This window comes from Ambystoma mexicanum, chromosome 9 (genome assembly GCF_040938575.1).
Source record: "Ambystoma mexicanum isolate Mex_15411 chromosome 9, UKY_AmexF1_1, whole genome shotgun sequence".
In the NCBI taxonomy this organism is placed as follows: domain Eukaryota; kingdom Metazoa; phylum Chordata; class Amphibia; order Caudata; family Ambystomatidae; genus Ambystoma; species Ambystoma mexicanum.
This window is the reverse complement of record NC_090931.1, coordinates 641354367-641368165: the sequence shown is the minus strand read 5'-3', so window position 1 is coordinate 641368165 and position 13799 is coordinate 641354367. Positions and strand designations below refer to the sequence as shown.

At 42.3% G+C, this 13799-nt stretch overlaps 1 protein-coding gene across 1 annotated transcript in view; it reads left to right on the top strand.

The window, feature by feature from the left end:
- The first annotated feature begins 259 nt into the window (after window positions 1–259).
- POLDIP2 (DNA polymerase delta interacting protein 2) overlaps window positions 260–13799 on the top strand; it is a 184258-nt gene continuing 170718 nt past the window's right edge. Inside the window, exon 1 of the mRNA XM_069615352.1 lies at window positions 260–564. Within this exon, the coding sequence (XP_069471453.1) occupies window positions 407–564 (158 nt within the window). The 5' untranslated portion in view covers window positions 260–406. The remainder of the gene's footprint in view (window positions 565–13799) is intronic.

The window sequence follows — 13799 nt, the reverse complement described above, 5'->3', positions numbered from 1 at the left end:
GGAAGGATCACAGCGGACACAGAGAGGGAACTCTCCGTTATGAAATAAACACAAAGTAACGAACAGACTATAAGAGTACGGGTATATTTGTGTACAATAATCAACCTAACAAGAGACCCGCTGCTGATAATTATTATAAAATGCCCGTCAGAAAATGTTTCCGTGTCACTACATTACTGAGCATGCGCAGTAAGTAGGGCTAGCATCTTCTGACGATAGCATTTTCCTACATTACAGTATTTTCCGACGTTACACCAGCAGCCACAGCCTTCCAGCTTGGCCTCATCCCGCTCACTGAAAATGCTCCGGAACCGCTTCGTTGCTCCGGATGACGTCAGAGGTCACGTGAAGAACAGTGGGCAGGCGTTGCTATGGTCCGTTTCTCGGATGGGAATTAGTCGCTACTATGGCGGCTTGTGCTGCTCGGCGCTGCCTGTCTGTGCTGGGCCGGTATCGTGCCCGCGCCCTTGGAGTACGGGGAGCTGAGTTGAGGGAAACTCCCAGACTTCCCCGGGCACCTTTGTGTGGTTGTGCACTACAGCCCGAGCGGGGCTTCAGTTCCAGGTATGCAAACAGAAGTATAAAGACCAAGACTGCTGACATTTGATAACAACGTGCCTTTGTATACGTTTGCTACCTATTTTTTATAGTTGTTTCGTAATGATCCTACAATCGTACGTCAATCTCTGAAGCCGATGGTTGAAAACGGACCGCAGCAACTTTGCTTCCGATTAAGGGGATAGTGGTGGAGGGACGTAAACACGGCGAGATTTAGGTCGTTATTAGATTTGGTCGTCGTTATCTCAATAAACGGCATACATCTTCAAGGCATGACAGTTAACGTGGGGGTTTTGCCTCTAAACTAGGATCTTGTATGTAAACCATGTGGCACTCATTTAGAAGCAATGCCTTCTGGACACTGGCCATTAATAGGAGCAGGGCAAATCATTTCAACACATTGTATGGGCGCCGGGCATAAGACACTCTGAGGCATGTGGTTGTAATAAATATTTAAATAAATGGATTTCAGCCATGATGCCCAGTGCGAAAGTCAAATATTTCAAATATCCATTTTTGTGCACGTGCTGCCGTAACGATGTCCGCAGAAATGTTGTCTAGATGAGCACTGTAGATTGGCATGGTTAACTGTCAAAGAAAGCACCTTAGCTATTTCACACGGCCTTGCACGGAGGGCTGTAAAAAGGTTAATTGGGTACTCCAGTGCTGCCACTTGCTGTGAAATCCCCTTCCGGGTTGGCCAGGATGTGTCATCATTCCATCATAGGCCCATCAGAATGCGCTGCCACACCTAGTCCTTGATCCATTCGTCTCTTGCCACCCTCAGGGTCGGACCGGGACATCCAATTGCCTCTGGCACCAAGGAAAAAGTGGCCCACAGTTGCAAAAGGCATTTCATTCCTTTTGTGACAGACGTAGTTTTTTTTTATCAAATGTAATGCAAAATGTGCATTTTAAAGAATATTCAGCAACAATGGTCAAAACTACTAGCCGCATAGTGAAGTAACTCATCAAACTGGACAAAATTGGCCAAAAAAAGTGGCCCGCTTTCACCCCAAAAAGGGGCCCACACTAGCATTTTGTGTTTTTGTTTCGGTATTTCCCTATGGGCCAGTCCGAGCCTGGCCATCAATAGCACAAGGTATGGTGGTTACTCTGTGTCTATTAATCCATCGTGTATCCCGCCCGTTCAGGCATACTTTGGAAATACCTCCACCATTATCTGCATCTCAAAGCACTGTGACATCACCCTCCTGGCGATGCCTGTGCCACCAGGAAGCCTCCTCAAAGACACTGCCTTTGGTTACTTTCTCTTTTTTAAAAAAAAAAATCAATTCAATATTTAACACTTCCACCTTACATCAGGTCTGTACATTACAAATATGGTATCAACAGTTTTATAGCACATTTCCAAAGCTTCACTTAAATGCAAGACATTCGTTTCACAAGTAACATGCACATGTCTCATAATGGTTACGTTGCCACGCCAGGCATCTTTTTCTCCCTTCATCCCAACCATTCAACAAAACACTGCACAAAGAACGACATCGACTTCACACAGCACCAAAGAGGAAGAATGAAAGACACACCGGGGGGATGAGTGGAGGGCACCAATGTCACTTGCTCATGTACCTATTGGTCAACAATGCAAAATCCTGGGCATTGTGTAATCGACCTGGATTTACCGCCTGTGTGCCGCAAGTGGGCACTGTGAAATGCCCCTCTCCTGCAGTGGTCTTCAAACTGTGGGGTTGGCCCCCTAGGGGGTACAAAGGAAGTCCAGGGGGTTTGTGAGGCTTTTAAAAAAAGGGATTATGGTGACTGCTTTTAATAGAAAATATAAGCATTTAATAGAAATTATAAGCAGTTATGTCTTGTGAGGGGACCCAGAAACAATATTTTTAGTCACAGGAGGTCTTAGTATAAAAAAGTTTGAATACCACTGCTCTATTGTGTAACCTTGTGCCAGGACAGAGCAGTGTGTCATACACTAATGGCCCGTCTCACCGTGAGTCTGCCTTCTGTTTTCGAGACAGGTGCCATCACAGAGCCCTAGCAATATGCCCAGCTCCAGTATTCTTTGTCTTCAAGGGAAATGAGGGGGGGACCAGCGGGGGAAAGGGGTAATGCGGGGGGTGAGGGCCATGCAGGGGGACCGGCGGGGGATGAGGGCCATGCAGGGGGGACCGGCAGGATAGCCAACAGGATGCAGGGTTTGCTATTCCAGATCCTCGGGGACAGTGCCAGCACCTTTCTACGCTTGTCTTCCAAACATGCTCACATTGGCTATGTTTGCGACACATGAAAAACAAAATATCTTCACAGTGCAGTTGCTTTTAAAAAAAATGGAGTATGAAATAATGTCTGTTCCTTTTTGTTGTGCATAGACTGTATCATGTTAATCCACCAACCAGACATATATTGCAAGGCGAATGTTGAGCACTACATGGGGCAGGCTGCAGCCGTCAGATATAGGTTGACCAGCAGAATAGGTTAATGTTAAAGGATATTCATACCGTGCATTATCACCACCGTAGTGGTCCCCTGGCGCTCTGGCGGATCTGAAAGAAAAGGGGATGTACCAGCAGCAGTACATTGCAGGCAGGTTCATCATCAAACATTTGACAGAGCGACCAGTGTGGATTAAACAGTGTAACTAGGGGTGTTTTGGGGACAAAATATAGAACTGGGCAAAATAAAAACGTGTTGCAAATGCTGGATTCTAAAGCTTATATTGAGTCAGCTGCATTATCTAAAATGAGCAGCTGCAGCATGCACCAAGTGATCAACTTGGGCCACATTCGTTTACAAAAGGAGCCCACAATGACCTGTTTGGACAAGGACATCCATTGCCCTGTTGTCCTTTAGGTGAGTCTACTCCTGATGGTCACCATTTCCTGAGAGAATGTACAGGTCATGGAGAAAAGTGAGTCGTGCTTGTGGCAAGGTGACAGGTAAATGTAGCAGCATAACTAGTGAACAATAGATAGTCCAACTGTGAGTCCGAGATGGTGACCTGGTAGGGAAGTAAGATGGCCAGCACGTGACGGTGAATGAGGCCAGTGACCAGCAAGCGAGGCAGGGGGACCAGTGAATGGAGACATGTGCAGTGAATGAGGCAGAGTGGCTGCTAATTGAAGAACAGTGACAACTGAATGACGCAGGGTGATCGGTTAGTGGGGCAGTGAGCAGTAAATGGGGCACACTGTGCAGTAAATGAGAAGGTAGGAAAGTGAATGGAGCAAGGCAAGAGCCAACACTGTGCTATGAAGTAGGCAGGTTGACCATTGTCTGCCGGGGAGCAATTGAGTGAGACATTGAGCAGTGAACAAGGTAGTGAACGAGCTAGGATGATCGTGGACGATGCAGTGAGTTATGAATGAGAAGGTGGGAGTGGGGGCTGTGTTCGTGCACCATAATAGGAACTCTTTAGCATAAGATAACATGATATGACACAATTGTTAAGATGGCCTGGAAAGTACAAAATGACACAGATTCTGGAGCCAGTTCAAACTGGACTCAATAATGGAAATGGACAAAGTGGAAGACAAACCCAAGTTTTATTATCATCAAAATAAAGCAGGGACAGCATACAAGGATTGGTTTCTTGGCACTCTTCGCTGGTTACATTAAATACAATGGTTTATATATTCAACTGACATCATACTGTAATCTTGGTTACTAAAAACCTACAGGGATTGGCTAATAGTGATGATTACATATGTTCTATAGGGGTTACGTTTCTAATTGGGTAATGCTTTGCTGATGGCCCCTCCTGCAACCACCTCTAAATTGATAACAGTAAAAAGACATCCTCTCAATGTTTCATGGGTGGCCTAACGCAAGAGATTTTCATTGGTTGGTTTCTTACTAACCAACCATGCACAACTGACAAATCATCAAGACATGAGCCAGACAGGAATAGGGGGACAGAAGTCCACGGACTGCTTTCCTTTCAATTAAAGAAGATCCATCTCTCTTGTCTAGGCCATAAAACAGGGTGATCGCTTTGTAATTGGCGTTGTGTGGCATCTTGTGTCTAGGGGTACGGTTAAGGAGTAAGGCCGGTGTTCTATCTGTGTTCGTTGCTAATGAATAGAGTGTTCTTCAATTATGGGTCATGTGTGATGGGACAGTGTTTGGAATTATTTCACCCTTCATTTATTTGGAATTTAGCTAATATTGATGCAAACAATATGTTTATCTTGCCACTGGGGACACTCTTGAGTTATTCTTCATTTAGTCTTCTGCTTATAGTTTTCCTGCACCTGGCTTAAAAAGGCTGGTTGTACTCTTATGAAACTTTAATCTGGGAGTATCCTTCTTGCAGCCTGAGAATTGCTAGCTCGTGCTTTCACTGCAACGTTCTGACCCTCCCTTAATGTGCAGTAGCCTTGTTTGTGGTTGCCAGATCCTTTCAGAGGTGTGCACTGATCTGAATTATTGTAATTTAAGCATTTTGAGTTCTTGTGAAGCCTTGAGTCCTTTCGTTTAATTAGAACCATGTTGTGGCTTCCATATTGGAAAAGATGGCTGCCAATTACTGTTGCATTTCTATGTTATTGAGCAATATATGATATGATATTTTATTTGTATCGCGCTCGTACACAAGTGTTTCAGAGCGCGACTATGCAAGGGAGGGGAACAAGGGAGAACACAACATAAAAACCATACTAGGCCCAGTGACATTGAGAAAGCGCAAGTGCATGGGAAAGGGGAAAAAGTGCATGGAAGGGGGAGAGTGGAAAGTGCAGAGCCGCGGAGCGCAGATAAATAAAATAAATAAAAAATAAATAGAAAATGGAGGTAAACCGTAGTAGTGCAGCCAGCAAGTGCTGTGTTTAAGACAGCAGACTGGGTAAGTCTGAATAAGTACAGAAAAAGAAGAAAAATGGGGGGGTCTGTATGGGTACAGATACAGTCCCCAGTGCAAGGGGTGGCCAGGAGGCAGTGCAGGAAGGTGGCCGGGTGAGCAGGTACTTGGGCCCAGGGGCCAGAGAGTGGCCAGGTGCACAGTGCCAAGAGAGCAGATCAGCAGGGGAGAAGGGGAGCGACGGCAGAAGCAAAGAGGAAGGTTTTGAGGTGCTTCCGGAACCGGAGATGGTTCTCCTCAAGGTTTAGAGTGGCAGGGAGGCTGTTCCAGAGGGAGGCCCCAGCCGAAGACAGAGATCTACCCCCAGCTCGTTTCTTTGAAAAACGATTGACCCGGAGGGAGTTAGAGGTAGAGGCCTTGTGGACAATACAGAGGCTTTTGAATTTAATCCTTGCATCCACTGGGACCCAATGGAGAGATTTTAGAGCTGGAGAGATACGATCCCAGGGCTTCAGGCCAAGGACAAGTCTCGCAGACCTGTTCTGGATAAGTTGTAGAGGGCGGAGAGTAGAGGCAGGTAGATTTAGAAAGAGGCTGTTGCAAAAGTCCTTTTTGTATTGTCATTTTTGTATTTGCGTGTCATTCATGTTGCGTGTCATTCATGTTGCATTCAGCTTATACATTGCTTATGCTTGTTTTCTTCATGTTTTATGGATGCTATGTGAATATAATATTCACATATAACTGCATCTGTTATTTAGTGTCTGCGGTCTTCATGTTGAATGCACTTTTGCTTTGTGCCTAATGCATGCACATGTATTGTCACAACGCTTAGTTTGGTTACTAATGACCTCCCCCTGTGCCCTTCATGTGCTGGCCCAATTATCTTAACACGTAGGGCCTCTGGGATGACCACCTCGCAGCTTTTGAGGACGACGTGATCATCCACGATGGATAACTCGTCCCTCACCAGGTCCAGACACTGGATATCCTCTCTCATGGCCTCGTTCCTGGCTTGATGAAAGCGGGCTTTTATGACTTCATGCAGTGTGACGATGCTGGGAGCCCTGTCCTGTCCAGATTCCGCTAATAGGCCGGCCCAGACAACCGGGAGTGGTTGTAGGCATCTACAATAGAGGGTCCAACGAGAGTCGGGCCCGTCGGATGGCGAGAGAGGTAATCAGCCGGATTGTCCTCCTTGCCCGGACAGTGTTGAATGTCGAATTTGTAGTCTTGTAGATGCAAACCCCATCTGGTGATCCTGGGAGGCATTCTGGCATTGGGGACCCGATAGATCGTCGGGAGGGCTTGATGGTCTGTGACGACTGTAAATGCTTTCCCGTAGAGCAAGAGGTGAAGTATTTGCAGGCCCACACCACCTGAGAGTATGCCTGTTCTGTGGCTGTGAGGCTCCTGCTGGCGTAGGGGAGACTGCGGCAGGATTGGCAAGTTCCTTACAGATTTTAGATGGACTGATAGATGGGTATGACCTATTATCTAAAAAAGGGGGGGAGATGTCATGGAAGTGACACTCCAGCCATGTGTGGGATAGCCCGCATCCCAGTGGGAAGTGACGAATAAAGAAGACGTGGTGTTTTACTCCCCCTGACTGCCGTGTCTTTTATTGTGGTCCTGGCCGTGACCTCCAGTGTGGGGGGGCAGTCCCCCTACACACACGCACACGCGCACACGCATTGGAAACCTCAACGGCATTCTAATTCTACAAGCAAGGTTTTACAGAATTAACTGTGGTTTTCTTTCTTTACAATGATTTTGCATGTACAGAACTCCACTCATAACTGTCAGTTTCTTTAAAGTTATATATATTAAGCCATTTTATTGGACAATGTGTATAAAGCAGAATAATCTGGCTGGAAAATGTGCACTCGCCAGCGGCTAGTGATATCTGACTCTTGGTGAGTAAGAAATGGTGTGACTTTTTTCTGGCTGGTTAGTAGCTCTCAACTTTTTTTGCCCCTGGAATAATACTTACATGGGCTTTGTGGAACACAAGGAGTGTATGAAAATATTGTTTACTAAAAATATAAATATTTCTTAACGGCTTAAAGCTGCAGACAAATGGATAAAACATCCAGGAACGGTATCCTTGAGTTAACGGAAGCCCAGAGATTGAGCTTTGATAGGGTTTCATTGTGGTTGAGGTTTTATTGTGCATGTGCTCACGTTACTCACGTTACTCATGTACCCTTTTAACAAGCAAGGGCGAGTGACTTTTAGTACATTATCCAGTTTCAGATATGTTTATAGCTAAATCAAATAATTATTTGGTAAGTGCTTTGAAAGGGAACTACATCCAATTCCAAACATTAAAACTTCATAATTGGATTATTTTCTTGACATTATTTTCTTGGAGAAGAATCTTATTTTTCCAAGATCATCACTGCTTCAGTAAACATACAAAAGTTTAACAGAACAAATAATATTTTTTTTTGATTCTTTATCTGCTTTATTTTGTTTTTAAATTGTTTTGAACTAAACTAGTTCAATTAAATATTTAAAAAAATCCTTTTGGCAAAGTCAACGTTAGAAACGTAAAATATTGCCTTTCATTGTTTGTCAAGTGCCAAACGATTTATCAATTACGGAAGGACATTTTCTTTCTACACTGACAGAAGAATCTTCTTCGGTGTAAAGGTGACATTATCACTTGGAATATCTAAATGCACATGTGTAAGTGACTTGCACCAGCTCCCCTGGTATTTTCTTTACAACATAATCGGCAAGCTGATTTCTTGAATTGTTCACCTTTATTGAACTTTATTGTAGCCTGCATTTTCAAGGGCTGGTTGCTGGATACAGTGTTTTAGCCATCTACTTTTCTTCAGACGTTAAGGCTTGACCCTAGGGTAGAGGGCTTGCATTTATTATGGTGGGCTTTTGTCTTAGTTGGACTGTATAAGCCGTTAACAGTACAATACATTCATAATTTACAAAAATGTCATTCTGATGAACCGAGAATCAAGACATCCATCCCTTCTATAGAAGAATGCACTGTTCTATTTTTTTTATTTATTGGGTATTTATAATGCACCTATACACAATGTTTCAAGGTGCAACAAGGCAAGGGGAGGGGACCGGTATGACCTGGCAAAAAGGGTTGTCTAGGCCTTGTGACATTCGAGTGCAGTAAAGAGAAGTTCAGAGGGGGAGGGGGGAAAATGCTGGTCAGGGCGGAAGGTCCCAAGGGTTAAGCGAGTGAAGGGGGAGTCCAGGTGTCCAGGGCCAGGGGAATGCAGAGTGAGCAGGGGAAGGGAGGTCTATGAGCGAAGTGCAAGGAGCGGGGCTGAAGGGTTGCAGGCCCAGTCAGTCTACTGCAGGGGGAGGGGTCCCAGAAGTGCAAGTGCAGGTTTGGGGGTCAGGGGAGACCAAATGCAGCGGTACACTTCTCGAGGAGGGCCTGGTGGCCTGTAAGAATCGGACGGAAACAGGCAGTCGGTCAAGAGGCAGAGGGGGACATTAGCTGGGGATGGGGAGAGGGAAAGAGGAACAAAAGTGTTGAGAGGGTTCCGGAACTTAAGGAGATCCTGCTCCAGTCTGAGAGGAGCAGGAAGGCATCTGTGGAGGAGAGATCTAACCCCACTGTGCTTGGAAAAGCATCTGATCTGCAGAGAGTTGGAACTATAACACCGAAGGGCTCTAGTAGGTAGGTATTTGGGAAGAGAGTTGGATGTAGTGGGGTACCAGGCCCCAGAAAGCCTTGCAGATGATGCAGAGGGTCTTGAACTTGATCCTCACAACAACCGCGAGCCAGTGGAGAGATTTTAGGGCTGCAGAGATTCTGTCCCTGGGCTTGAGGCCAAGGATAATTCTTGCAGCCCTATTCTGGCATAGTTGAAGAAGGTGAAGGGAGGAGTCACAAGAGGCTGTTGCGCTAATCCAGCCTGGAGAGCACTAAAGCTCTGGAGACATTGAGTTTCTGGGGGAAGGTAAGGGAGAATGCCTCTGAGGGAGGTGCAGCTGAAAGTGTGCCATCTTGGCAAAGGCTGTAATGTGAGGCAAGCAGGAGAAACGGGAGTCGAAGATGACACCAAAGTGTTTTGCCTCACAGGATGCCTTCTATAGTTACACCACTTTTGTAAAGATTTTGTGGCATAAGACAATTAAAATATGATGAACTAAAATGGCGTATACTAAAATAGCTACCCTTAATGCCATAAAAATCACTTGGTGATAAACGGAGTGAAGACAAACTATCACAATGAATACACAACAAGAACCTAGGAGTTATAAGAACGAAAACCCATTTTGCAAATAACTAAATCAAATTCCCCAATGTCCATCGCACTTAACAATAGACAACCGAATGCATTATAAAATGTAATGTGTTTATTCGCTAGATTGCAACTTGAAAATTAGCAATCAAATAACTGATATAGGCAGGATCTCAAATTAGCATTCACGATAAAGAGGACAATAACTCGATTAACATTTGTAGAAATACCTGCTTAGACCTTAAGTAATCGGTAACCTATTCATGTCTTCGTGCTTGCATGAGTTCTTCAGCATGCGGGGGCCATCAAACAGTTAATCTGCCATTGTAATGTACTTTAGAAGTGAAAGGATGAACTAGCCCATATGGAGCGTTTCATTGCCTAAAAGGAAAGCATGAAGTTAGAAGCTCTCGTACGATTAGCTGTAGAGTTGGCTACATCCTGAGCATAGAAAATGATGGAACCATTCCAGATGAATTGCGTTGGCTCCTTAACTTTTCTCGTACAAACATAACATCAAATAATTATTGAAAAAAAGACCTTGAATGATTTTGGCTATCCTTTGCATTACTCAAAGATCTAGCACATCAAGCTCTTTGTAGCTTTTAAATGTAGGTCTTTATGTAATCCTAACAGTTTAGTAAGCGTGTATTTCAAAAAAGGTATTGGGTTTTCTCCTTCACGTTAACCCATGTATCCGCTAATGATTTTGCCTGCCCTGAATATTCCAGATCCTTTCTAGGCTTTTCAAAATATAACAACCACCCCATCATTGGAGACCATCTCTGTACTGCTTACCCTCTGTACAATTTCTCCTAACCTTGACTATGCAGTTGGCAATCTATCACCTGATTGTTGAACACTTCCATTTGTATTCTTCATTAAACTTTTGAGCCACGTAGGTTTAGTTAGAAAAGGGTTCAGTACAGGATCAGAAGCAGTGTTTAGTGTGGAGGCTGCTATTCGCCCTGGGGTCTTTTAATTGCAATAACTTTGATTATTCACCTTGTGAAAAAAACTCCTGTGACCCAATTTAATGATAACCCTCCATCCCAATTCTAAAGAAAATGAAGCTACGGAATTGATGGCAAACAGATACAAGAATAGTAAATTACACACAAGGACTATTCTCCACGCCTACTGTGAGGAGATATGAGAATGTCAGTCTTGTACTAGGTTTAGAATTTAAATCCCTAATGAAAAATGACTAAAGGTGAGATGATCCAATACCTGGCTGCTTGATGCTGGGACAGTCTCCCAAAAGTACAAGTTCAAGGAGCCCAGTTGTGTATGAGCAAACAGATCTTGTATGGAAACTATGCTATTAGTTTTGAAGGTGATGTGCTACATACCTTCAGTGGGTGGAAATCGGAGGATCTGTGGTCAAGCAGCTGCACAAAAGATGAGTCATAAAAAGGCAGTTGGGGGGGACGAGCATCTTTGTTGAAGGACTGTCACTTTAGTGCCTTCCATTTGAGGCACACCTGTAATGCATTTGTACCACCCAACGGAAGCCATTGGGGAGGATACTGCCTTGACAATGTGCACGCCTTGCTTCACTTGTGCTTCCATAGAGGATCAAATCCACCTTCACTGTTTCTCCTGTCAGTGTCTGTGCCCCTGGCAGAAACAAATAGTATGTGTGTGTGGATTGATTTCGATGTAGCAAGAGGCCATTTATTTCAACCATTGGATTGTACGGTCATTGTAGCATCTACTCCCTCTCAGTGTACCAAATGAGCACACAATCTGTTAAAACCACCACTAGATCCAAAATCTTGTTATGAGGCATTTCAGAATTGTGTATATTGGGGACTGCACCCTCATTCCTGCATTGTGTTGGTGCCAGTCTATTGTGGAGAAGAGGGGTTCAAGTGTGCGCATACTGGTTACCTGGCCACCCACTGACCTTATGGGACCAGGCTCCTGTACAACCAGTTGCTCTTGCACTGCCTCTATGCCTCCCAACCACTTGGGGACTGTATCTGCAACCCTACAGTCTCCCGACCTCCCGCACTTAAGAGCTACTTCCCTGGCAGCACTACGTTCTGAATGACACACGGCCTATTGTGCCTAGAAACTTGTGTACAGGGGCGTTATAAATTACTTATCATACCACCAGTGGCATCTTGAGTCTTTAAGGACCTCATCCTTGAATCTTACTTTCGAATCCTGGGGTGAGTTAAGGTCACCATGATTTTTGATTTAAATATAAATGTGCTCATATATTTTTGTTCACTTAACATTATGATTTTGTTTGTAGACTTGGTTTTATTTCAGGTTGTGTAATAAAGTACTATGTAATTTTATTGTGTATTGAATTGAAATATGAGTGTGAATGTTGGAATTGTTATTTTGAGGTTGTGTAGAATCAATATTTTAGGTTTTAGAAAATGTGTAAATAGTTTTTCTGATTGCCTCCACATCAGCCCTTAAAGCCGCCCCTTGCCTCCAATTTTAATTAGAATCTTGGCAAAAGAGCGCATTTGGAAATGTCGAGTTTGTAATTTTTTAAATTGCTGTTAGTTTATGCATAGTAGCTTTTAGAAAAATAAATATTAAAGGTTCAAGTTATGAGCATACTTTTATTTTTCTTCAATTTTTTTTCTGAATCACCAGAAATTGACAAAGTATGTAAAAGTAGACATCCATGTCATTAATATTAAAAAAATGTATTTGTTAAACATTTTATGTTCGTACATTTTATGTTTTTATTCAGTAAAAACACTTTTTTTTACCGTCAATTTTTGTTTCGTACAGCATGAAGAAAACTTGTATGTATTGTGTTGTGTGCATTTCTAATATTGATTTATTTTAAATTGGTATAAAATGTGTTTTTATGGCGGAATGTAAACATTTTCAATACAAGTTTAGTTTGAAAACCTATACAAATTTGATTGTACTACATTAAGTCATCATTTTGTCCTATTTTAGTGTAATATTTTAATTATTAAAAAGGAATGGCCCATATTCTAAAATACAAGATTAAAATATTTTAAATGCATACTATCTTTAAAAAATGTTTTAATATTCTTTTTAAAAGCATGTCTTAATTGATATTTTAATTTTTGAAGAAGAGTAGCTGCATTTGTTACTCCTACTGCAATTATTCGACAATTTAAGCAGCGTACTCTGGACCAATACTTGGTAAATTTGAAAGGGACACTATAACCAACTTGATGTTTTTGGAACTTTAGAAGGTACAGGTTGATTTCTTTTCCTACTGTTTCTATGATTTATTTTAGTTTTTTAGATGTAATCTATCAATTTTATGTTTCGCATATCTGCTGACCTTGCTGAATTGCCTAAATTATCTTTTTCAGGGCTACCTATTTATATCGATTTGCGAATGGTGCAAATTGCTTCTGTTACATTTTGCACATCATCTGGTTCAGGAGTTTCAAAGTAGTTCCAAATCCAAGGTCTTAATTTGCCAAATGGAATTTTTCCAGAGGTAGTTATATTTTCGGGTTGTTGAATTTTGTTTTTTGCTAATACTAGTGCTTGAAATGCTTGGACTACGGTCAGTACTACAAACATTTAGATATTTGTTCAGTTGCTGAACTTTGTGATGTAGAAGTTAAAGGAGTAGTAGTATTAACTTTTTTTTCGGTCACAATAGTTTTTTATTTAATATTTCTACTTAAAAGTTAAGGCATTTTAAGTAGCTTTTTTTGCTGATGTTATGAGTTGCTATTGGCACATTAGTGATTTTACTTTTACTTATGTCCAAATTTCTGTTTTTGGAAATAGTAGTAGGAGTGCTCGGATTTGTTAGAGGGGGTTCTGGAATAATACTTAGAACCGTTGAAATAGTAGTAATAAGGGATGTATTTTTGTGTTTTTTTGTATTTATTTTTTAGATTTGTGGACTTCAAGTATGTTTATTGTGGGGTGATTTTTGTGTGGTGTAACCACACTTTCAATTAAAGCAGTGCTAGAACCAGCATAGGCACCAAAGGTTGTATTTCTATAGACAAAAATGTACTGTAGAATTACATTTTCATTTATTTTCAGTGTTTGTGTAATTTTAATTGGTTAACCTTAGGTGTTTTGCATGGTGAATTAGATGTCGTACAAGTGTCCTTGGTGGAAACATTGGGAGCATTTAAAAGTGTATTACTATTTTCTATGGTTTATTTTACATTATTGAAAGGAAGCGAGTAAAGATAGTGAGATTTCAACCAGTGCAATAAATGTGTTGTAAGTTCTTTTCAAAATACATTTTTTCGGAT